Source organism: Zonotrichia albicollis, chromosome 20, assembly GCF_047830755.1.
Source record: "Zonotrichia albicollis isolate bZonAlb1 chromosome 20, bZonAlb1.hap1, whole genome shotgun sequence".
Classification (NCBI taxonomy): Eukaryota; Metazoa; Chordata; class Aves; order Passeriformes; family Passerellidae; genus Zonotrichia; species Zonotrichia albicollis.
The window spans coordinates 12643924-12667905 of NC_133838.1; the positions used below are offsets into that span (position 1 = coordinate 12643924).

A 23982-nucleotide genomic window follows, 5' to 3' on the forward strand; every position below is an offset into this window, starting at 1 on the left:
GGGTCAGCTATGGCGGCGCCTTCCCTGAAGCCGCGGCTTTTCGCGCCCTTCCGACTGCGCATGTGTCAACCGCCCTTCCAGCCATTGCGCAGGCGCGGCAGGCCCCGCCCCCTCCATTGGGTGTTGGCCCCGGCCCCCATGCCCATATACGGTCTGTCTCCGCCCCTCGCGCGGGACGCATGCGCGCATTTCAGCCCCGCCTCCCTGCACTATAAAAATCGCCGCGCGGGTACCCTCGGCCTCTTTCACCGTGGAGAGCGGCGCAACGGTCAGGTAGAGTTCGCTTCACTTTTACCCTTTTACTAGTTTTTACCCTTTAAGCTCTTTGTTTTGCTGTGGCGCGTGGTCGTGCTGGCCGCGCTGCGGTGTCAGCGGATGCCCGCTCTATCCCCGTTTTACCGCTAAACTACGCTGTGAGTTGCACGTGGCGGTGGGTGCTGCGGAGTCGCCCCGCACCGCCTCAGCCGCCGCTCAGAGACATTTCCTTTTCCTACAGGTTCCACCAAAGCCTGTTTAAGCTTGGTTTGCCCATTTCGCTCTAACGTGAGTATCTTTCACGTGTCCCCGCCGCGTGGTCGGCGGAGCTGGGATGCGCGGGGGCCTGGGGCAGGCAAGGTGATTATAAATGTTTATAGCCAAGGTCCAACGTGGATATCCGGAGAAGTCGCTCTCTCTCGGCTCTGTCCGTGTGGCGCGTGGGAGCGCAGGCCTTCGGGCCCGTGACGTATAGTCCCTTTCCACGACGTTGGAGAGCAAGCCGGGCCCCGAGCCTGCAGCCTGCATATTCCTACTGCTTCTCTGAGCCCTTGGGCCGTGACAGAGGAGACAAACCATGCAGGAAACACTGACACGCTGGGTGGGACGGGGAACACGTGCCGAGCTGGGAGGGGGAGACATTAAAGCACAACCTCCTGAGCAAATCCTTAAATTCCTTTTTTTTCTTCATTTCCAGAACCGAAATTAAAAAAAGTTTGAGTGAAACAAGATTTTTAAAGGTAATTGCGTTAAAAATGTAATATTATGCCTATTTCAAAGATGTTTCTAGAATAATGGGTCGGTTTAGTGATAAAATTTAAAACGTAAGTCCTGTTTAGAGGCTCCTAGCTTTGACGATTGTGTTGGATTTTGGATAGACGAGGGAGAAAAAGGCCACAAGTCTTAGCAGACAGAAAAAAACACTGCAGATCGTTGGACACAAAAAAAAAGCAGGAAAAAATACCTTTTTTTTTTTTATAAATATTGCAGAATCTGCTGGGGCGAAGTGACAAAGAAAATCCGCCTTTAGTGGGAAAGGGTGAGTATTTTAAAGAGTTTGCCCAAGTTAGGTGGTTACCCAGTTCCTCTTAGCGTACTATGTGTAATAACAATGTAGCTGCAGAAATCAAAACGCGATGGAAGCAGGAGTGCGTGAATTTAGTGGTCTTTTTAAGCACGTGCTTTGAGTGCAAAAAATAACCGGTGGCCCTGGTCCCTTGGATGTCCGAATGTGTACCTATCTACAGTAGACAACTCAATAAACTGAACTTGACTATGGCTTGTTGTGTGGTTTTGGTGAATTATCTGAATATCAAGGGAAACTTTGTGCTCTGGATGGTGCCTCTTCTGTGTAGAAGTATTCTTGTTTGCTGCTGAAGCATCTCGAAGAAGTGTGTAGAAGTGCTGTGTGGCACTCTATTGGGGCTGGATTAGAAACAGATCCCACTTTTAAATCCGGGTTTGGGCACGAAACCTTCATATCAAGAGCTAAGTCGAGAAGGGTTGGGGGGTCTGTGACCCCGGGGTGAGGGGAAGCAGGGAGGGGATCACACGGCTTTCCCTTGCCCTTTCAAAGGGGAGTGCTGCTGTTGGTTTGGGGGGGGGGTTAGGGGAGGTGCTGCTGTGGGTTGGGTGAAATAGGCGTCAGCAGTTTCCCAGATGGCCTGTCCACGGACTTGACGTGGCCCGGGAAAACATCGGGGAGTGGCTGTCAAGTCCCGGCATAAGCCTGGGATAAATAAAGGTGATGCTTCTTCAAGGTTTTCCAATCTCATGTGGGTGGGCTGTGGGTGATCCCTGGGTATCACGGTGTGTAGATAAGGAGATACAGGCTGCTGTACCAGCCAAAATGTTAATTGGGAACATGATTTTGTTGGTAAATTAAAGATAGTATGGCCAAGTGCAGGCCTTCGGACTGGAACAGCTGAATTAAGCACTGGAATAAGGGTAATCACATTGGATGAAGGGGAAACTCTAAAAGTTTGCTGTCCTCCGATTAACGGGAGAAGTTTGGTCTAGTTCCTGTTTCAGGAGTAAAAGGGGTTTTCCACTTTGCAGCAGTAGGTTGCTGGAGAAGGTGTTGGTGCAGACTTGCTGGATTTCCATACTCCGTTATCATTGATCAGCGTGTTTAATTACCTTTTTCTGCAGCAGCTCTGTTCCCATCACGGCTGGCTGCGGCCTAGGAGGCATCTCTGGAGGTTAGAAGCAGGATGAGTTAGTGACACGGATTTATTGTCTGGGGGGCAGTGTATTGCCAGCCGCCTTGTGCTGCCTGCCCTTGTGTGTCTTTCTGTCCGCTGTCTTGCCCCGCCTATCCTCGTTCCGTCCTTCAGTCCGCCTGTCCTGTCCCACCTGTCCTTCTGTCCCCTTGTCCTGTGGGGACAGTGCCGGGGCCGCCGACCGCTAGGGGACGCAGCGCCGCGAGGAGCCGGCGCGCGCATGCGCAGAGCGGAGCGCGGCGGCGCCGGCGAGCGGTGAGGAGCGCGGCGGGGTCGAGCCGGGAGAGCGGCGGGAGGCAGCGGCGGGGCGAGCATGGGGACACGGGGGCGATCGCGGGGGTCCCGGCGGGCCCGGGGCCGTCCTCGGCACAGCCCACCGGACAGCGAGAGAAGCTGCAGGCGGCGGGAGGAGCCGCCGGTCCGGGCCGTGGCCTCCGCGGCCCCACGTGGGGCGGCGCCGCGGGGAATTCGAACGGCGGGAAGGGGCGGGGGCCGTGCTCGGGCCGTGCGGAACCGGGCAGGGGGTGAGGACGCAGGTACGGCTTGGCTCCGATTCTTCCCTTTTCCCCTTTCCCGTCTTCATTCTCCTTTCTTTTCCCCTTCCCTCTCTCCTTGCCTGCCTGAACCTGAAATCTGGAGACGTTCACATAGAGTATGGATAAAACATACAAGAGAAAACTTTCTATTTTCCCAGAGTAGGAGAGGGGATCAGTGTTCAAATCCCAGCTCAGTCACCAGTCCCTCAGGTGGTTTTTTAGGGTGTGAGGGGGCACCCCAGACAGTGAACAGACCCGGTTCACCAGGTGGGTGACTCCTTACCGGCTCTTTTTGGCATTTAGATTCCACGATGCCGGGAAAACGCAGAGTGCAGATCCTGGTCCCAGAAGAAGTGTCTTCTGAGATGAAAAAGGTTAAAGGTTAGTAAAATCCCTTAGAATCTTCCTTCCACTTTCCCAGGGGTGATTTTTACCAGGAAACTTGTACTCCTACATGTACTTTCTCCCCTTCCCTCCCCACAGTCAGCCACCCATCACATCGCTCACAGCCTGGGATGGTGCTGACGCTGGGCCAGGGTAACATTGGCTCTTTTTGGCATATAGATTCCAAGATGCCAGCAAAACGCAGAATGAAGATCCTGGTGCCAGAAGAAGATTCTACTGAGACAAAAAAGGTTAAAGGTAAGAAAAATCCCTTGGAATTTTCCTTCCACTTTCCCAGGGGTGATTTTTACCAGGAAACTTGTACCCTGACATGTTCTTTCTCCCCCTCACACCCCGCAGTCTGCCACCCATCACATCGCTCACAGCCTGGGCTGGTGCTGACACTGGGCCAGGGTAATGTTGGGCAGCTGGGTCTGGGTGAAGACATCATGGAGAGGAAGAAGCCAGCTCTGGTCACGCTGCCGGAGATGGTGGTGCAGGTGGAAGCTGGAGGGATGCACACGGTGTGCCTCAGCCAGACTGGAAAGGTAAGTGCAGTGGGTTCTGGGGTGTGTTCTGGAGCAGGGGGTAGGAATCAGCCACTGCTCTGCCCACATCTTGTTCCAGCTCTAGGGGTGACCATGGTCTCGTGGACCACAAAATTTAGGGGCTCAAAAGGAGGACCTGAAAGGGGCCTACGAGAGAATTGGAGAGGGACTTAGGATAAGGGCATAGAGTGATAGGTCAAGGGCAAATGGCTTTACACTGACAGAGAGTAGATGGGTGACACTGCCATTTTAGATGCGATATTGGGAATTCTTCCCTGTGAAGGTGGTGAGGCTCTGGTACAGAGAAGCTGTGGCTGCCTCATTGTGGGGGGACAGAATGTAAGAAAATAAAGATAGTGCAGAAGGTAATCTCGCCCCTGAGGAGTTGCAGCTGTGCTGATTACCAAAGATTAGGAACAGGCCACAGCTGTGTCCAATACGGATGAGTGCAATAAGAGTGGGTTAGCTGGGTGAGGAGAGACTTGGAGTTTGTTGGCTGTGCTATGAGAAAGAAGGAGTCAGTGCTGCAAGGAGCTTCCCTTGAGAAATCACTGAGAAGATATGAGAGCTTCATAATAAGATGACAGCACCTCATCTCTGGAAGTATTCCAGGCCAGATTGGACAGGATTTAAAGCAGCCTGGTCTAGCAGAAGGTATTGTTACCCATGGCAGGGGGTGGACGGAAGTGAGCTTTAAGGTTCCTTCCATCCCAGACCATTCTGTGATTCTGTAATAATTCAGCTTCATGACTCTCTGTCCCGTGACTTCATACTCAGCCCGTTGCCCCTCTGCTCCATCCTGACCATTTGCACCCATCTGCAGATCTACACCTTTGGCTGCAATGATGAAGGTGCCCTGGGACGCGACACCTCGGCTGAAGGGTCTGAGAGCTCTCCAGGGCTGGTGGAGCTGCAGGAGAAGGTGGTGCAGGTGTCGGCGGGGGACAGCCACACGGCCGCGCTGACTGAGGATGGCAGGGTCTTTGTCTGGGGCTCCTTCCGGGTACGCTGAGTCCTCAGATACTGGAAGCTCCACTGGTGGCTGCTGCTCCTGTGGCTGATCCCTGTGTCCCTCTTCCCTCAGGATAACAATGGAGTGATCGGCTTGCTGGAGCCCTTGAAGACAAGCTCCAGTCCTGTGCTGCTCCAGCTCAATACCCCTGTTGTTAAAATAGTGTCAGGTGAGTAGGTGTCGTTGTTGAGATGGTCCTAACAAACAGAAGAACACCGTGTATTTAAGAAAGCTTCTCTTTTTCATTTTAGCAGCATGCTGTCTTTATATGCTCTCACAAAGTTTATACCTATTCATTGGGCACAATAAATCAACATAATGTTCATTGGTGCAAGGCGGTCAACACCACTGTTTTCTGTCAAGATCTAGTTGCAGGACCCCTTGTTTATATTTTCTTCTCCTTTTCCACGCTGACAGCATCAGTGGGACTCCTTTCAGGGGCAAAGGCGACTCTTATCAGCTTCTCTTCTTCATCTAACTCTTTCTGACTCACAGACCAGCTGTGAGCCCCTTCCACAAGCAGGGCTCTGGGGCGTGCAGGGTCAGGCAGATACACAAGGTTGTCACAACCCTCGAGGAACGTCCATGAACTTTTCCTCCCTGTTGGCTTGTTCCAAGCCTGATACAAGGGTGTACTTGCTGATCTCTGACTCTTTCAGAGAACAAACCTCTTAGCCCCAGCAGATTCACATATTGAGTTAATATTTGACCAGTCTGATGTAGAATGCCTTCCAAGAGTGGCCTGAACTGTGACCCAGTGGGGCCAGAGCACTTGCTCTCTAATGAGGCCTGGGGAAGCTGAGCACAGCAGCCAGGGTGCTTGTCCGGGGCCCAGGGGAGGTTGGGGCACACCTGTGTCCTTACTGCCTTCCCAGAAAAACTGCTTTGAATTCCTGGGATTGGGAAGATGGAGATCCTGGAGTTTTAGGTGGTGGCACAATTGGTGTTGAGGTATCAAGTGCAGTAAGCCCCATAAGCTGGAACAACTGGGGTTTACCTGTGGGATCTCAGTCCTGAGGACTTGTTGAAGACTTGTCCATAACTTGTTTTTCCTTCCTGTCCCAGGAAATGACCACTTGGTGATGCTGACAGTGGATGGCGACCTGTTCACGTGTGGCTGTGGTGAACAGGGCCAGCTGGGCAGAGTGCCAGCACTCTTTGCCACCCGAGGAGGACGGCGAGGACTGGGTGAGTGGATTTAGTTCTCAGAGGTGCATCCTTTGGCTTTGGCTCTGCCCTTTGCAGAGGAACAAAGGGCCCCAGTCCCTGATGCTCAAGGGCTTATGTGTAATCAGCGACGTGTGTGCAGTGAGCCAGATCCTTAGATGCAGCGAGGGTGTAAATCCTTAGTCCTTGCATAACGCTTTGTCTCCTACCCCAGAACGGATGCTGGTCCCCCAGCTTGTCCCTGTCAGAGGCAGAGGGAGAAGAAGCAAAATGCGCTTCCAGGACGCTTTCTGCGGGGCGTATTTCACCTTCGCCGTCACGCGTGAGGGACACATCTATGGATTTGGCCTCTCCAACTACCACCAGCTGGGTGAGCGATGTCCCTCCAGATCTCCTTCCGGTCCACTGCTGCCCTGGCCTGGTGGGGGAAGCTGCTGGGTGCCCCAGAATCTAAACACTGGATGCACCAGAGCTGGAAATGGGTGCGGGGCTCGCTCTGGGTTTAGGTCCCAGCCCTCATGCCCACTGGGTTTGAGCAGAAATTAGATTTTGGGCCTGGGCAGCTGCATTGGTCTCTGGTAGGGTGAGCCCCAGGGTGGATGGCTTAGTGCCAGAGCTGTCCATGCCCATGGACCTGATCCGCCTGGATTTGTGCGTCCCATCCTGCAGGGACCCAGGACACCGAGCCCTGCTTCTCCCCGCAGAACCTCACGTCCTTCAAGAACTCCACCAAGTCTTGGGTTGGGTTCTCTGGTGGGCAGCACCACACGGTCTGCGTTGACTCTGAGGGTGAGTGACTCTGTGACAGGTGGGCTGGGAGTCACACTGCAGGGTGGGGGGAATCCCATGGCCCTCAACCTGGCCAAGGAGCTGTTGGGATGAGGGTGATGTGCTGGAGTCCTCCAAGCTCTCGGTGTTAAGGGAAACAATGTTGGTGTGAGATTGCAGCAAAGGGAAGCTGACAACAACAGAGACCTGGACTCATTTGGGAGCTCTGCTCTTGCACCTCTCCAGCTTACTGATTTTGAGGAGCTGAAGGGTTTCTATCCCACCCTGCCCCTTCTGGATGAGTCTCAGGGTGTGGTGTGGAGGAACGATGCTCCTTCAGGAGTCAGGCTTGGGAAGAAGTCCTGGTCTGCTTTGGCCTTGCTGCAACTTCTGCCCAGCTCAGGTCTCCTGTCTTGTGTGTCCACTGTGCTCCAGGTAAAGCCTACAGCCTGGGCAGGGCAGAGTATGGCCGACTGGGCCTTGGGACAGGGGCAGAGGAGAAGAGTGCACCCACCGTTATCCCGGAGCTCCCCAGTATCATCTCGGTGGCCTGTGGAGCGTCAGTTGGCTATGCTGTCAGCAGTGATGGTGAGTGCCAGGGCTTGGGAACCCTGCCTTCTGCACTTCCTTCATTCCTCCGTCCAGCCCTGCACACCGTCACCACACACTGCCAGCGGGGTTGGCACTGGAGCCAGGTTCTGCTGCCCATCTCCTGGGGGCAGCTGCACAGTGGCTGCTCAGATGTGTTTGTGGGCCTGTTTGTGGGCAGCAGGGTTGGTCATGTGGTGTTTACCAGGAGAGGGTTGTTGGCCTGACAGTCTCTTCTCTAACTCTGCCGATGCCAGACCTCCGTGCTCTGGTGGTGCATCTGCCTGTGTGCAGTGTCTGCAGGAAGGAATGTTTGGAGTGGGCTGTGGGTTTATTTTTCTCCCGCAAAGGGATGAAAGTTCCTTGGCCCTGTGATGGAACACCTGTTGAGTTGCAAGTGCTCGTTCTCTTCCTCCTGCTTGTGTTTTGGACTCATAGAGATGCACTGTCTGGGTGCAAGGTCACCTTCCCATTTTGCAACAACCGGGAGCTCAAAGCTTGCTTCACCTCTGTTGCAGGACGAGCGTTTGCGTGGGGAATGGGCACTAACTACCAGCTGGGCACTGGAGAGGAGGATGATGTCTGGAGCCCCGTGGAGATGACGGGGAAGCAGCTGGAGAACCGGCGGGTGCTGGCCGTGTCCAGCGGTGGGCAGCACACGGTGCTGCTGGTCAGTGACAAGGAGCAGAGCTGATGAAGCGACACCGCAGCCAGACCCAGCGGAATCACAGCACCCCCAGACCCCCCACAACTTCTGCCTGGGTTGGGGAGCCGATTACTTGGGGAGGGCAGGAGGCTCATGGAGCTCGGCCCAGCAGTGCCTGTGTGGCTGGAACAGGGTGCCCGTGGGTTCTCTCTGCAAGCGTTTGTCTGTTTTCCTGTGGTGCCCAGTGCTCTGTCAGCTCCCCGGGTCAGCTTGGTCCTAAACTGATCCCAGTTCTGTGCCTGGATGGATTTACACTTCTTCTCGTCTTTTTTTTTTTTTTTTTTTTTAACATTTCCTGGCCCAGCAAAGCTGAGGGTTTTGTTCTTTACTCTGCAATCAGGTTTGGGTAATAGTCTCCCTGAGGTCCCCATGTCCCCCACATCTGGATGCTCTTCCAGCCCCTTCACCTAAATCACCTCTGGATTTGTCTGCTGCCACCCCCCAAACCCCTCTGAGCCTGTTCCGGGTGGATCTGAGTCCAGCAGGAATGTGCCCAGGAAGCTCTGTCCTCTAATCCAGAGCTTGTGACTGCTGTGGGGAAATTCTGCCTGGTGAGGGAGAATGCTGTTGGATGATGCCTAGCACAGTGTGACCGCTGGAGGCTCCTGCCTCCCTCAAGCTGAGCCCTCCCTCAAGCTGAGCCCCTGCCTGGCAGTCAGGCCAGGAGCAGATTCCCCACTCCCCATGGCCTGGAGCAGCTGCCTCATGCTACTGTTCCCAGTCCTGGCCACTCCCTCTTTGCCATTGCCTTTGGAAACCCAACCAAATCCATCCCACCGGTGGGAACACTGTTACTTTAATTTTTTCTCTTTCACTTGTTAAGGAAGGAGGTTCATTTGCTGTTAGGGCCTGGATGAGCAGACACCCAGACCGTAGCTATGCACGGAGTTGCTGGAAACAACAGCACTCCTCCTTCCCGTTGCCTCCCTGATCCAACTGGTCTTGATTCCTGTGCCCAGCCTGCTCCATCCTCTCCTTACAGGAGGTACCTTCCAGGTGCCTGGAGTGAGGAGGGCTCTGCAAAAAGTTAATTGTAGCAATAGGAGGGGGGGTTGTGGCTGGGGAAGGGTGTCTGGGGTTATACAATGGTTCCAAAGGGGTTGGATTTTTTTAAAAAAGAAAATGTATTTTGGTTGATTAATCAAGGCAGAAAGGACAAAAAAAAAATCTTTTAAATTTGGAATAAACTGAGTTTTGATAAACCCAGGCTTTTCCTGCGCTTTGGAGGGCTGGGCAGTTCTCCCGTGGGGACAGTCGGGACAGGTGTCTCCTTTCGGGGCGCTGTCCTGGTCCCAGCTGTGGCCGCCAGGTGGCAGCCGTGGGGCCGCGGGACTGGGAGAGCTGGGGCGGAGAGAGGGCATGGTCCCTGTCATCTCTGTCACCCCCTTCAGTTCCCAGCCTGGCTGACTGGTCACCCCACGTATCTTTGGGTCTCCAGGAACACAGCCAAGCCCGTGGCACACCTGGAAGGATCCTGGCATGTCCGTGCAGGGTGCTCCCAGCTGGAGCTGAGCCAGATGTGTGTGGAGACTGGAAGCCACGGGGCAAATTCCTACATCCTGGTGTGACTGGAGCCCCAGGTCGCTGTTTACACTTAATTCATTTGGGCAGGAGCAGGTTCCTTAGTGAGCCTGGGCGCTGAGAGCAGCTCTGCTGCTCCCATGTGGGATGAAATTGGATTTACACTCAGGGATGGCCTCAGTGGGTCCAGCTCTGGGGTGCTGGGGGCACCCGCATCCCATCAGGTGGGTTTGCTGTCCTGGGCTTGCAAAGGACTTTATTTTTACCTCTAAGCAAAAGATTGGGATGTGGGCCCACAGGGAATGTTGTATTGTGAGGGATCAAGCCCATATTTTGCTGTCACTGCAGGCTGAGCCATGGGCAAGTGCTCTCTAATCCTGTGGCTAATTTTGCTCCCTGGGGACCATCACCATTTGATACCGTTCAATGAAATGTGACCTACTGGATACCTGATGCAGAAACTGCTCTTCACTTAGGCTTGATTCCCAGCAACAATATTTATCCAAAACCAGCCTCAGCTACTGGGGAGATCCCACATCCCAGTGCTCCCAGTTCCTCCCTATCCCCTACCTTGGCAGGTTTTTGCATCTATCTCCCGCATTTGGGCAGCAGGAACCGTATCAGTGGTGTGACACAACAGGGTTGGATCCTGCCAGGAGCCAATGCAATTCCCTGTTCCAGCTCCTGTGGGTGCAGAGAAAACCCAGATCATTACTAAAGAAGATGGGATTGTACCCATCCCTGAGGGGCTGTTCCTGTTTCTGGGAAGGGGAAAACATGTCTTTGTGAATGGGAAGCTTGTTGGTATATTGAAGAAACATGGGAAAAGGACTGGGAGAGAACAATAAGATTTAAAATATTCAGAACTGATGAGTAAGCAATTGTCTTGGGAACCAGTGACACTTCAGTGGGAAGCTGCTGGAAACTGGGGGAAGGATGAGCCCCCACACAGGGGGGAGAGGGTGGATGGAGGAAAACAGCTTAATTGAGCGAAGGGAAATGTCTCATTAACAAGGTTTTGTGCTCACAGAGTGAACTGGGGGCATTTTGAGGATTAGGAGGAGGAATTTGGGTCCTGTGGAGTGGACCCCTGGCTGTGTCAGGATCCAGCCATAGTCAGTGGGGGAGGTTTTCTAGCACTGACACCTCCAGACTCTCCCTCATCACCAGCTGGCAGCTCCACACTCTGGTCTCCATCTGTTGCTATTGGAAGTGCATAAAAGGCTTTTGCTTTACAGACAAAAGCTGGGAAAGTGGTATTTGAGGGCTTTAGCATCCCTGGAGGATGAGGCCTGGCAGTGTGAAGATCTTTTGGGCTCAGATTAAAAGCACTTTGAGTGTTGTTTGTGAGGGATTTTTTTCATGTTTTTTTAACATGTTCCTGTTTTAGATAGAAAATTTCTGCCTGTGCAGTGGTGCTGCTGGATCTACAGGGAGAGAATTGCATCTTCAGGAGGGTTTGGAGGATATTCAGATTGTTTTCTTGTTATTCCTTTCCTGCCTGGAAGAGGAAATGAGCTTTAATTATGGCCAAGCTGCCTGTGATGGGGTTTAATGATGGTTTAGTCATTGTACTGGGCTGTCTCTCCAATCATTGAGGCTCTTGCCTGACCAGTATATCCCAGGATAACTGCCATGTGCAGTGTTCTGGTGTGGCTCTAGGTAGAAGGGTGTCTTGGTTCTCTTTCGGATGAGAATTGGGCTGAAATAGTGATGTGGTGGTGTCTCTGTCCCCTTCCCAAACTGCTGACATCCTGGTTCCTTTCCCATTACAACAGGCCAAAAATAAGGAAAGTCTCGTATGGTTCACTCAACTCCTGGGAACTGGAGAGGGGGATCCTGGCTCTTTCCCTGCCTGGAGGAGCTCCAGTGCTCACACAGCGTCCCAGACATCCCCTCCCTGCATGTTCCTCCTGTTCCCATTTGCTCAGGGAATAAAACAGCACAAATTAAGCAGAATTTGTAACTCTGAAAGGAGAAAAAAAAATCCTCTAGGAATTATTCATAGTTATTTTCTTTCCCTATTAAATGATGAATTGCAAGACAAGCATCTCTGTTGAGCTGAGAGCCTGGGTCCACCCCAGGCTGCTCCAGGGTCAGGAAGGTGAGAGTTCTTGTTGCTGTCCTCCCCAGGAAAGCCAGATCCCTTCATTTCCATCTGCATATTAATGCAATTCCAAAGTCAGCCTAAACCTGCAGACAAAGAAACTGGCATCATCATAATTAATCACAAGCTCAATACATCAGGGTTCATTATTTGGTGAATTAATTAAAGAAAAAAAATTGGGGAAAGGATGTTTCCTGCAATAGCACATGGTTTTGGCCTGCAAATGTCCCTGGAAATAGCCTGTTGGTGTGTGCCAGCATGGGTTGCTGTATAATTAATCTGGGCTGGCTGCTAGTTTAACTGGGCTGTGAAATCTCCAGAATTGGTGCCTGGCTCAGCTTTCCCAGGGTGCTGGGTAATGGACAGGGGTCCTCGAGTGGTTTTCACATCCACTCTGCACTCTTTATGGTTCTCCTTCTTTGGGAACTAAGAAACCTACACTGCAGAAGTGATCAGTACCCTAAAGTCCAAAGTCTTGTTAAGCCAGAGCAAAGTTACAGGCTCCAACACCCGTTTCTGTTGCTTTTCCGCTGAATCCTCATTTGTATTTAAATTACAAATGTAATTTGGGCCAGAATTTGGGCTGCTTGTTTTTTGAAATAAAATTATATCTTGATGACTGTTGGCAGAAGAGGTTTTTGGTGGCTAGGGCTTGCAAACAATCTCAGCTCTAAAGGGCTTTGGGTGTTCACAAAGGTGAGTTTTTCTAAGTCCATGTATGTATTTAAAACTTGAATTCAGAATCATCAAATGGCCTGAGTTGGAAGGGACCTTAAAGCCCATCCAGTTTCATGCCCTGACATGTGCAGGGACACCTTCAAGCTGTCCCAGGCTGCTTCGAGCCTCATCCAGCCTGGCCTTGGACACTGCTTCCCTGAGCAACCTGTGCCAGGTTATCCCCACTCTCACAGGAAAGGGTAAATTTAGAGGCAGTTTCATCACTCCCCAGACCACCCCCCTGAGCCAGACCTTGCTCATTTTTGATGCCTGTGAGTCGCAAGAGAGCTGGAAATTGCTTCCTATCTTCGATTTTATTTTTCTTGAACTTTTAGAAAGCAGGGTGCCTGTACAGAAATGCCACAGTAAGGCAAATATCCCAAGGGTTGGAGCTGGAGATAGTGTCTGAAGTACTTTGTGAGATGCTAGGGATCCGGCATATTTAGCTCCACCACACACGTAGCAGCTTCTGTAGTGGGAGGTGTGATGGGAGGCCTTGGGGTCTCTTTAGTTTCATACAGCTATAGACAGACATACATATATATTTATAAAAGTACACAAAGAGTTCCCTCCGAGCCCGCTGGCTAAAGCACGGCCCAGTCAGGGCAGGCTCTCCCGGTGCTGCTCGCTTGCACTAGGATTTGCCCACAGTTTTCCAGCCCAGCATCACATCCATGTCCAGGGCCGCCTTAGCTGCAGTCAGAGGTCTCTAAATAACACTAACCTAACAATGACATGAACAGTAGAAAGCTTTCACTGGGAATAATCCCAGTTTGAGGAACTCCAGGAGAATTTTTACAATGGATCTGGAGCTTTTTGAAAACTGTCTCTGAAGTGGCATAAGTTTTTCTTCCCATCTCCAGTTGTCCTTTGGACATAGCTCAGAGTGGGATGGAATGAGGTCCCGTGATGTGGCAGAGAAAATGGCCTCAAGTCATTCCAGGGGAGGATTAGGCTGGATATTAGGGAATGTTTCTTTCTTGAAAGGGTTGTCTAGCCCTGGCACAGCTGCCCAGGGCAATGGTGGAGTTAACGATCACCAAAGAGATTTAACCATCACTGCGTGGATGTGGCACTTGGGACATAGGCTAGTGGTGGCCTTTGTAGTGGTAGAAGAACAGTTGAACTTGATGATCTTGGAGGACTTTTCCAACCTGAATGATTCTGTGATGCTATGATCACCTCCTGGCACAGTTCCTTTCTGCCATGTGAGTGTTTCCCCTCTTGCTATGGGCTGTGGTGTCATCCTGGCCTGTGCAGGAGGATAAGCATGTGGAAATTGCAGTTCTGGTGCTCTGGGCTCTGCCAAGAGCCACATGTTGGAGGGTGACAGCCTCTGCTGGGTGGTGTTGTTGGTTGAGGAGATGGCATCAGTGGAGCATATTTGCCCAACTTGCTTCTTGTTCTCTCTGTAGGAGAGCCCTACATCATTTGGTGAGTCCCAATTCTCCCATTTTTCTTTATCAGAATGCAAAATGTTTTTGCAGTTAGTCTGTATGCAAACCCAGCAGTGTTAGTGAGCAGCACCCAGCCCACCATTCTGCTACAACTCTGTGGTGGTGACCTGGGTGACTTCTGAGCGCAGCTCATCTCCTCTGTGTCCCTGGCAGCCCCGCTGGGGGCTGCCCACGTCTAGTCATGCCGGCTTGTTGCGGGCTTCAGAAGCGGTGCAGGTGGAGACGTGCTCCCGCGTGGTGTTCCTGGCGCGGGAGAAGCTGTTCTGCTCCACACGAGCTCGGAAAGGCAGGCAGAACTCTCGGAAGCACCTCTTGAAGTTTTCATCCAGGAAAGCATAAAGGACAGGGTTGAGGCTGCTGTTGGTGTAGCCCAGAGCTATGCAGAAGTGCAGGCTGGCCACCACATAGGGGTTCTTCTTGTCTATGTCCACCAGCGTCCAGACGATGACGAAGATGTGGATGGGTGTCCAGCAGATGATAAAGGCTGCCACCACCACCAGCACCATGCGTGTGATGCGCCGCAGGTTGCGATCCTTCTCCTTGGAGCCTGAGAGGAGCCGGACGCTCTTCAGGCGAAGGATCATCAGCCCATAGCAGATGGTGATGACCAAAATGGGGATCAAGAAGGCAAAGATGAAGACACATATCTTGGTCACAGTGTCCCAGTAGATGGGAGGGTCAGGAAACTGGAGAGTGCACAGGACCATACCATCTGCAGCAGAGAGGAAGGTCAAAGAGGAAGCTCAGTGTCTGCTGAGAATATTCTGCCTTCTGCTCAGTAATGGCTTGTTAAAACCCTAGGGAGATTCATTCCTACCTGCCTGCTCTTGGCAGAGGTTCCCCAAGAGCTCTGTGCCATCAGACCCCTGTCCAGAAGACACTGAGGAGAGGCAGTGGATGCAATGACTCTGGAACCTTTTCCCTGCAGGGCCTCCTGGGCCACTCAAGGCCAATCCTGCCTTCTCTCAACCCCCACGATGGACATCCCCACGTCACATCCACATATCACCCTTCACTGAAATCTGTCCACTTCCTCAAGATGCCCAGAGCTTTCCTAGCAGCTAAGGACCAGTGACCCCACACAGGAGCTGCAGATCTTAGTGTGAGCCACTTGGAGACTTTTCAGCATCACTGGGGTTTTTTTAGGCCCCATGCTTTCCATACCAGGAGGTGGGGAGAGACACTGCCTGGACTGGAGATGGGGAAAGGTGTGGGATCCCTACCCTTAAGGGGAAGGGAGGACAATTTCTGGGACAGTTTCAAAGATGGGAAATAACACCATGATGCTTTTTCCCAGACAGGGCACATTTATGGTGCCACAGACAGGTGCCCACTATTGACCACAAATCTGCTACAGGACCAGAGCTCAAGTTTGCCAGATCACCCCTGGGATGAACTGATGGGACAGGAGGGGACACGCATCCCAAGACACTTGCCTTTTGACTTGGTGACTGCCATGACCATGATGGGCACCCCGATGAGGGAGGAGAGCACCCAGATGCAGACATTGATGATCTTGGCTTTGGCCGGCGTGCGGAAGTCCAAGGCCTTGACCGGGTGGCACACGGCGATGTAGCGGTCCACACTCATCATGGTGAGGGTGAAGATGCTGGTGAACATGTTGTAGTAGTCAATAGAGAGCACGACCTTGCAGAGCAGCTCCCCAAAGGGCCAGGTCTCCATGAGGTACTTGGTGCTCTGGAAGGGCAGTGTGCTGGTGGCCAGTGCATCAGCCAGTGCCAGGTTGAAGATGTAGATGTTGGTGGCTGTCTTCATCTTGGTGTACCTGGGGGTGGCAGAGAAAGGGCATGTTACAGGTGGTCAGGGCACTTGATGTGATGAGGAGGGGGCACAGTTTGTCTGCTCACAAGGTGACACCGGCCTTGGTGAGCAAAAGTGTTGTGATGTGCCTTTCTGCAGCACCAATGTGCTCAGCATTTCCCTGAACCAGTTGCACAATGTCCTTTATCCCCTCAACCCTCCTTCATCTGATTTTCCACCTAGTAAATTGTGATTATCCAGCCTGCTTCCCTGTCAAGGTTGCTTGTAGAAATTGGATCGATTACCCCCGGAAACAGGCCATCTGGAAGCAGCCCAATTAGCCAGCCTGGAGCTCCAGAGCCTTTGGGGGAGCCTGGCTGTATCCCCCAGAGCATTTGGGAAGGGCTGGCTCCGCTTCTGGTTCTTGTCACACCATGGCAAGAGAAATGTGTGGTCCCTCATGTCCAAACCTTTCCTGAAGGGATGAGGCAAAGTTATGGCAGATGACAGAGAAGCAGGGATGTGTGTGAGTGTCCCAGGAGCATCCAATCCTGCAAGTGTTGATCAAAGGGATGCTTTGAATGGTGTGGTGGCTTGGAAATAGATACTGAGGGATCTGCTGGGCACCCCCAAAGAGCAACACATGTGGGGCAGGAGGGGCTCTGTGAAGACCCTGCTCTTTGCAGGGCTGCACCAGCAGCTCCAGCTCTTCCTGTGCTCCCTTCCAGCAAATCCCCATTGTTCAGAGAGCATCCTCCCCAGCCTCAAGCTTTTTTAGATGTACCCTCATTAGTTAACATCAGGGTCAGTTTGCCCAAAACCATCTCTGCATGCCTAAGCCTGCCTGTAGCAGCACTAGGGAAAGGCATAGAGGGGGGAAATGACCCCGTTGTTGCTGAGATGAAAAGGTCGCTTTCCTTGGTGTACTTATAAAATAGACAGAAAGTGACTTTTCACATGTGTGACAGAGGTAAGACATTTTAAACTGACAGAGGGCAGGTTTGAAGCAGATATGAGGGTGGTAATAACCTGGCACAGGGTACCCAGAGAAGCTGTGACTGCCCCATCCCTGGAAGTGTTCCAGGCCAGGTTGGACAGGGCTTGGAGCAGCCTGGGACAGTGGAAGGTGTCCCCGCCCATGGCAGGGAGTGGAATGAGATGGGCTTTAAGGTCACTTCCAATCTAAAGCATTCTAGGATTCTGTGATAATTAGTACAGCTCATTGCATGTTGGGGGTACATGAAATGAGTTAAGGTAGGGGGATTGAGTGGTTCCCATCTCAGGTGGTCCTGCCATGGCTGGAGCCCAGGACAGCAGGTTGATGTGGGAAAGAGGCTCTTGGGATTGATGGTGGTATCCAATCCCTTCCCCTTATCCTTTCCCCATCTCAAAAGGATCAGGAGAGTGTATTTGTGGGGACAGAGACCCACCAAGTTGCATTGTCAATAGAACTGGGAACTGGAGCTGAAAAACTAATTTCTCTCTGTGAGAAAACAGAAAACAGCAGCTTAACCCAGCTCCAAGAGCATTCCTGTCTCCTTCACCATGGCTGCAAATGGCAGCCCGTTGCCCAAGGGTGGAAATATTCAAGCTGAGCTTTTTTTTTTTAAATTTAAATATGGCATTAAAAATGTCTTGTCCTTGAAAAGTCCTTTTCTGTTCTCTTTAGTGTTATTTTCCAAGCGCTTTTGCAGAAAAGTTTCCTCCCAGGTTAAACAAAAAGCTGAGAATTTGTGGTATTGTCAGGTTTTGCCTCTCCTATGTGAACAGTCAGTTCAGGTAGATTCACACATCTTTGGTCTCTGTTTTTTGAGTAAAGTGGTAAAAAAAAATCTGTTATTCATTCCATGATCTGCCAGATGTGCTTAGCTGTGCTGGGTAAGCACTTCCCAACCCCCTGCCAGATGTGCCGAGGTGGGGGACTGGAAGGCCAGAGCTGTCACCCATCCCCAGGCAGGATGGGGCTGGTGAGGGCAAAGCAGGGACAGGGATGACTGGGATGATAATGGGAATGTCTAAGATGATGGATTGACTCTGCCAATGCATTTGACTGGAATAATAGGGATAACTGGGATGAGGCTGGGGATAACTGGGATGATGAAAGACATAACTGGGATGATGGGGTTGATGGGAATAACTTGGGATGATGATAGGGATGACTGGGATAATAAGGATGGCAATTTAGCTTCCAGTACTGGGGTTTTGAGGGAAGATTCAGCCCCCTCCAGGTTTGGGCTGAGGTTTCAACCTCCTGCACAGGGTGAGGCGTCCATCCTGATGACCCTCCTGAGCTGCAAATGAAACTGCTGCTCCAGGAAAGAGGTTTATTGCCCACATTAGAGCAAATCATCCACTGCTACTGATGGACCTCCCCAGGCTGCCAAACCCATTGCAATTAAGTGAGTGCCTTGATTGGGAAGTTATGCACTTGAACGGAACAATCTGGGTAGTGTTGATGGAGAGAAGAGATGGGAGGGGATGGGGCAAGCACAGGGCAGCTCCGCATTCCAGTCTCGACTCCCAAGTGGGGATGCCCTCTCCAAACCTCTTGGAAAATAAATAAGTGAAAGAAAAGTGAATAATAAGTGAAAGAAAAACTCCTGGAGCTGCTAAAAGCCGCTGCCTGAAAGAGCCTGGCTTGACAAAGCCTGCACCCAGCTGTCCCTGCAGCCTGTGTGGGGGCTGGTGGGGGGCTGATGCACTTAGTGGGGATGAGGCACTTGCAGCCCTGAGTTCACAGCTGCCAATTGCTTCCAGGAGTATTTTTAAAAGCATCTGACAATACAATGGGCATGGCAGTGCTGGTCAGAGCTGTGGTGGGGAGGGTGCTGGGTGTGCTGGGCTCCCTCCAGGTGTGTGATGGGCTTGGCTGCTCTGGAGAGGGATTTATTTGGAATTTGGCTGTGCTTGGCTCATGGTGTGTCCATTCACAGAGCTATATACCAGGGCCCTGTGTCTGCATCTGCCAGCTCCTAGCACTCACGGACTTTGTGGCAAACTCAGTGTAGTCCCAGAGGTCCCTGACCCCCAGGATGTGCTCCAGCCGTGCTTCCAGACTGCCTGGACCCCCAAGGGCACTTAGAGGTGGCATTAGGAGAAGAGCACAAAGCAAACACCCAAAATCTCCCTGGCAGTGAGGTCCAAATCCAAGCTGATCCCACCTCATAGCCCTTTCTTCCATGGACACAGGTCTTCCCTAGTCCTGGCCTAAACCATGTCAACATGGAGCAACTCTGACAAGGACCCTGGGAAACTCCAGATGGCTTTGGCCATGGATGGGCGAAGGCACATGTCCCTGCAGCCCCTCCTGTCCCAGGGGCTTGGAGGATGATACTTGCTCATTTCATGGGAGATATTCTCCTTCCCCGGACATGTTCAAGGCCAGCTTGGACAGGGCTTGGAGCCACCTGGTCTAGTGGAAGGCAACCCAGCCTATGGCAGGGTAGTGAAACAAGGTGGCCTATAAGGTCATTTCCAAACCAAGTCACTCTGTGATTCTGTCTTTAATTCCAGCATCAGCTGGAAAATGTGGGGCTAGAAGGTGTGGTGAAGGGATCTGTGGCCATCAGGCTTGCTAAAGCCTGGGTTACATGGAGTTACTCAGTAAAATAGGGAGGATGTTTGCACATGAAATCACTCTCTTTAAAATGTTTTCCCTCTCCTCTCTGAGCAGAACCAGCTGGAGGGGGTCTAATAACACTCATCCCTCACCCTGACATTATTCATGGCATCTGTCTCTGCTGCAATTACCTCAATTTGCTTTTTCAGACCAGGGCTCATTTTTGATGCCCCTTCTGAGTGGATGAAAAATCCCATTAAGGGTCAGGTCAGGTCAGCGAGTTATTCCCCCATGCCACTCCCCATTGCCGACACTCTTGGATGGTTAAAAACACACAGCAGAGCCCCACAAAGAGTGGCGAGCAGGGGCAGCAGAGCCTGATACCAGGGCAATGGGCACTCCAGGGTGGCTCATGGACACGTTTCAGGATGGTTTCCTTCCCTCTGGTGAGTCACCACATTTATTTGTGCACATGCAGTGCCAGGCTGTGCTGACTTCTGGTAACAATAGCTATGGACTGAAAGGGATGGGGAAATGAGGGTGGAAATGGTAAAAAATGTGAATTTGGAGGGTTTGTTTAAATCCAGCCACCAGCTCTGGTTTGGCTTTAGTGTTTTGGCCAAGCTGGGGTTACAGCATCACCTGAGGCAGTGGAAATTGGAATCACCCCACAGATTCTGGACCGACAGGACCAAGCCCCCTCCAGTGCAAAGGGGGTGGCTGTGAAGCCCAGGCACCTAGTGAGACTCTTCTGCTCCCTCCTGCCAGGCTGGAGGTGTTGACGTCTGTGCCCTCACAGAGTGTGACTGCGAGCACAGCCCCATCCTTTGCTGCTGGCAGAGCTGTGGAGGAGCTCTGTCAGCCCTCGCTGCTGGCACTGGTCCTGTGGTCTGGTAAGACTTGGCTTTATGGTCCCAATTTCTATGTCAACCCATCTTAACCAGGCAGGACCACCCAGCGTCTCGGACAAAGGGACTGATGAGGTTTTGTACCTTAGCACAAGTGTCTGGTGGGATACAGCAGTATCTTGCCATGCCCCATCTTTAAAGCGGGGGGCATTTGGGTCATGTTGCTTGCTCTGGGGTGCAGAGACCCTGCAGACCCTGCCTCTGCCCAGGGAAAGCCTCACCACAGGTGCCGAGATCTTGGATGCAGCTGAAGTAGGTCTCTCGGCTACTGGAGCTGGTACCCCACACTCGGGGGAGCAGAGGACAGCTCAGCCGTTGTGGGAGATGGGGCTGGGCCGTGCAGTGTCTGCTCTTTGTTAGGGAAAAACAGAAGTCAGGCAGCTGCGGAGGTGCTGGCACAAGAAGGAGCTGGGGATGAGTTGGGTGGGTAATTCCCACTGATGGAGTGAGGTGGCAGCAGCGGGAACCCGCCAGCCCCTGCCTGGGGCGGGGAGGGGGGGGGGGGGGGCCTGGACCCACCCTGCAAACAGGGCAGCTTCCAGCCCGCAGCGGCACCAGCCCTGCGGCTTCGCTTCCTCACAAAGGACAAGAGGCGCCCATTGGGGTTGGGCTGTGTCGCCCATGCCTCCCCCCCCATCCCATGCCCAAACATCCCCGAGCTGCTCCAGGCACACATGGCCTCTGCTTTCACCCTTTGCACAGCACTGCACCCCCCACACTTGTACAGCCTGCACACGTACTGCTCACACGCATATCGCAGCCGTCTCGATGTGCACAAGCAGCCAGTTCATACCCAACCCTCCTCCTGCTGCTGGCAAACTCACACCCAGTGCAGACACACCTGGTGCACACTCACAACCGTTGCACACTCCCTCCTGGTTTACGCTTACTTCTGCTGCTGTTTGACACGCAGCACACACTCACCCCTGCGCACGCTTTCTCTTAGTGCAAACTCCCTCCTGGTCCTGTCTCAACCCTGGTGCGCACTCGCCCCTAGTGCACACCCACTCCTGGTGCACACTCACTCAGTGTCACCAGCTCACACCTCCCATGTGCTGCACACTGACCCCTGGCACAGCCTGGCCCCATCGGTGCTTTCGCACTCGGTGTGCCCAAAATGCCCCCTTGCTCCCTGCGCACCCCTGCCCAGCTCTCACCTGACGATGCCGTACATGACCAGGACGTTGCCCAGCAGCCCCACCACGCACACCACGGAGTAGAGCGCAGTGATGACGATGGCGATGAGGATGGATGTAGCGTTCTTGGCCCGCTGCAGGCCCGTGTCGTTGACCCCGTGTCCGGGCAGGGGGGCCCAGGCGGTGCCGTTGCCCCAGGAGGTGGCAGTGGCCGTGGGCAGCCCCGAGGGCAGTTCCACGGGCACATCCATGGTCACATCCATGGGCAGCTCCATGGCCCGCGGGCGGCCGTGGCGCCGCTGGAGCCGCCGCGCGCATCCGAACCCCGCAGGTTCGAGCCCCGCTCCCGGCCGGTGCGGCCACCTCCTCCCGCACTCGCGCTGGGCCGGAGTGCTTTATAAACCCGCGTGTCCCCCAAGCCACGTGGGGCCGGGGGCGGCCCTGCTCGCCCGCCCGCCCCCTCGCCTGTCTGTATCCCTCCCGCTCCTCTGCTCCCCAGATCCCTGCCGGCTATTCTCCCCCTTGTTGCCTACCTGTCCCCCCCGTCCCCGCCTTCCTCCACCTCGGTCGATGGCTGCCTTTCTCCGCTCGGCAGGTCCTTGTCTTCCCTCCACGGTCCCGTTTTCCCCGCATCCCTGCCTGCCTCGCCCCATGCCTCCATTCCTGCCTTTCTCCCCACGGTTCCCTCCTTGCGTCCCCCCTCTATTGCCTCCGCGGCCCCCCGCCCCAAGCCTGTCGCTTTCCCTCCCCATCCCTGCCAGCTTCCCCTCCCAGTTCTTGTCTTGTCAGTCCCTGCCTGAGCCCCGCTCTCCCCAGTCCCTTGCCTCTTTTCCCACCACCCAGTCCCTTACCTGCACCCCCTCCCTCATTCCTGCTTCTGCCTCCCCTCCCTCCCTGCCCTCCTAATCCCTGTCTCTCCTCCGGTCCCTGCCTGTCAGCCATCCCCGGAGCCCGCACGGGCCCCCAGCTGGAGGGGGAGCACGATGGATCCAGGCGCTCTGATTGTTCTAGGTTTTCTTTGTCTGTAGGAAAGCAGGGGGACAAGCAGCCCTCTTGTCCACAAAGCAAAGACGGGCGGTCTCCAGTTCTCCCTTGGCTTTGCTTTTTCTTCCTCTCCTTCACTCTCCCCACCATGTGTTGTGGGGTTGGGGGGTGCTGGATGAGTTTGGGGGTGCTGAGGAGGTCTGGGAGGATGTTGCAGGGGGATTAAGAGGGACATTGTGGGGTGGGGGAAGGAACTGGAGGGGTGCTGGGGTGAGAATGATGCTGAAATGCTGAAGAGGGATTTGTGGAGCAATGTTGGGGGCATTTAAGAGAAATGCTTGGAAGGCAGTAAGGAATGCTGGGGGTGCTAAAAAAGGTTTCTGGGGGACTTAGGAGGGATGCTGCTGCAGAATAAAGGATTTAGGGAGATGCTGCAGAGTGAAGGTGAAAATACAGATCCAGCAGCAGCACCTGCTTAGCAGAGCTGGGCTTTGTGAGGTGTTGAGGGTCACCCTCCCCTTTCCAAAGATCCTTTCCAGCCTTGGAGCAGGACTGCCTTTCTCTGGCGGGGCTCCCCCCTTTCAGGGACTGCAAAGCTGAGAGGCAGGAGCTTTATTTTTCCTGGAGCCCAAATGGAGGTGGAGGCTGTGGGTACACACACTTGGGGTGTCCCCATCTCCTATTTGCTTTGGGAATAGATTAATTCATTGCTCTGTGCCCTGGGACAGCACTGGCACAGAGAGAGGGGATGATTTGCTGCAATTTTGGGTACATTTGACTCCAGAGAGACTGACCAGGAGACACAGGACATGGAGTAGAGGCCAGCAGCTTGTTCAACCCTGGAGATAGGGCTTTCAGTTTGCGCAGAGCTCTACCAGTATCAAACTCCTGCAGTACTGAAGCATCCAGACATTTCACCAAGAGCCTCATAAAAACACCCAGAAGGGAATTAATGGCTTTTCAATCATCCCATGGTTCAGATGGTAACCATGGGATGAGAGCTCCAGGGCCTCTAAGCAGGGAGGCAGGAACAATGTGCTGTGTGTTTCTGTCCTCACAGTGTGAGGTGGCTGTGGTCCTGGCTGTGTCCCACAGGGCTGGTGGGATGGGTAAAGGCAGGAATTGGGAGCACAGGGATGGATTTAACATGCATATCTTGGTCCTGCCCTTTGGATGTATCAGCCTCCTTACCTGGAGGGGGTTCCCATTCCTGCAGTGCTTTCACAAGCCCAGGCAGGACAGAGGGGGATGTTCTGCACCTGTGTGTGGTCCAGAATACGGGATTTAAACACCTTCCTGGGTGAAAAGAGCCTCCAAGACCCAGAGTGAGGTGTTGAGCATCTGCTGTGCCCAGCTCTGGCGCAGGCTGGTTGCTGATCTCTCCCAGTGGGAAGGAAACATCAGGGTGGGGAGTGTGAAATAGCTTTTAGCATGGCTGAGGAGCTCTCTGGAAAAGAACTCATCCCTTTGCTTGACTCCCAGCATGGCCGGAGCCCCCACACTGACCCTTTTCCAATGGGCTATCTGCAAAGGATTAATCATGCTGGCAGGTTCCAGCAAACACGTCCTCTTGGCTCAGCTCCAACATTTCTTTAGAAATTTTTTTCAGCTGGAATGTTAAAAATAAACCCAGTGTACACATAAAA

General features: G+C 53.2%; 2 protein-coding genes and 1 non-coding gene across 7 annotated transcripts; 2 read left to right on the plus strand and 1 right to left on the minus strand.

Moving 5' to 3' along the window:
• The first annotated feature begins 176 nt into the window (after window positions 1-176).
• RCC1 (regulator of chromosome condensation 1) lies at window positions 177-11633 on the plus strand. Of its 4 annotated transcripts, XM_026798653.2 has the most exons (14): window positions 177-273; window positions 497-543; window positions 953-995; window positions 1246-1294; window positions 3317-3394; window positions 3578-3655; window positions 3758-3945; window positions 4769-4948; window positions 5030-5126; window positions 6023-6145; window positions 6339-6494; window positions 6794-6913; window positions 7328-7480; window positions 7999-11633. In XM_026798653.2, exons 5-14 carry the CDS (start codon window positions 3325-3327, stop codon window positions 8172-8174), a joined length of 1341 nt encoding a protein of 446 aa, XP_026654454.1. In that variant the 5' UTR covers window positions 177-273; window positions 497-543; window positions 953-995; window positions 1246-1294; window positions 3317-3324; the 3' UTR covers window positions 8175-11633. The 4 variants fall into 4 exon arrangements, with proteins under 4 accessions (XP_026654454.1, XP_005496412.1, XP_014129205.3 ...); XM_005496355.3 differs by lacking the exons at window positions 177-273; window positions 497-543; window positions 953-995; window positions 1246-1294 and adding an exon at window positions 2483-2732; XM_014273730.3 differs by lacking the exons at window positions 177-273; window positions 497-543; window positions 953-995; window positions 1246-1294 and adding an exon at window positions 2791-3013.
• Window positions 643-847, plus strand: LOC113460459 (small nucleolar RNA SNORA73 family). The gene has a single exon (XR_003382320.2). It is a non-coding gene; the product is annotated as a small nucleolar RNA SNORA73 family (small nucleolar RNA).
• Window positions 1250-22045, minus strand: OPRD1 (opioid receptor delta 1). 2 transcript variants are annotated; one of them, XM_074555552.1, is made up of 3 exons: window positions 21886-22045; window positions 15425-15774; window positions 1250-14700 (listed from the first exon to the last, which is right to left on the minus strand). In XM_074555552.1, the coding sequence occupies exons 1-3, from the start codon at window positions 22011-22013 to the stop codon at window positions 14168-14170; spliced, it is 1011 nt and encodes a 336-aa protein (XP_074411653.1). In that variant the 5' UTR covers window positions 22014-22045; the 3' UTR covers window positions 1250-14167. The 2 variants fall into 2 exon arrangements, with proteins under 2 accessions (XP_074411653.1, XP_074411652.1); XM_074555551.1 differs by lacking the exon at window positions 21886-22045 and adding an exon at window positions 21374-21851.
• Between the last annotated feature and the right edge of the window lie 1937 nt (window positions 22046-23982).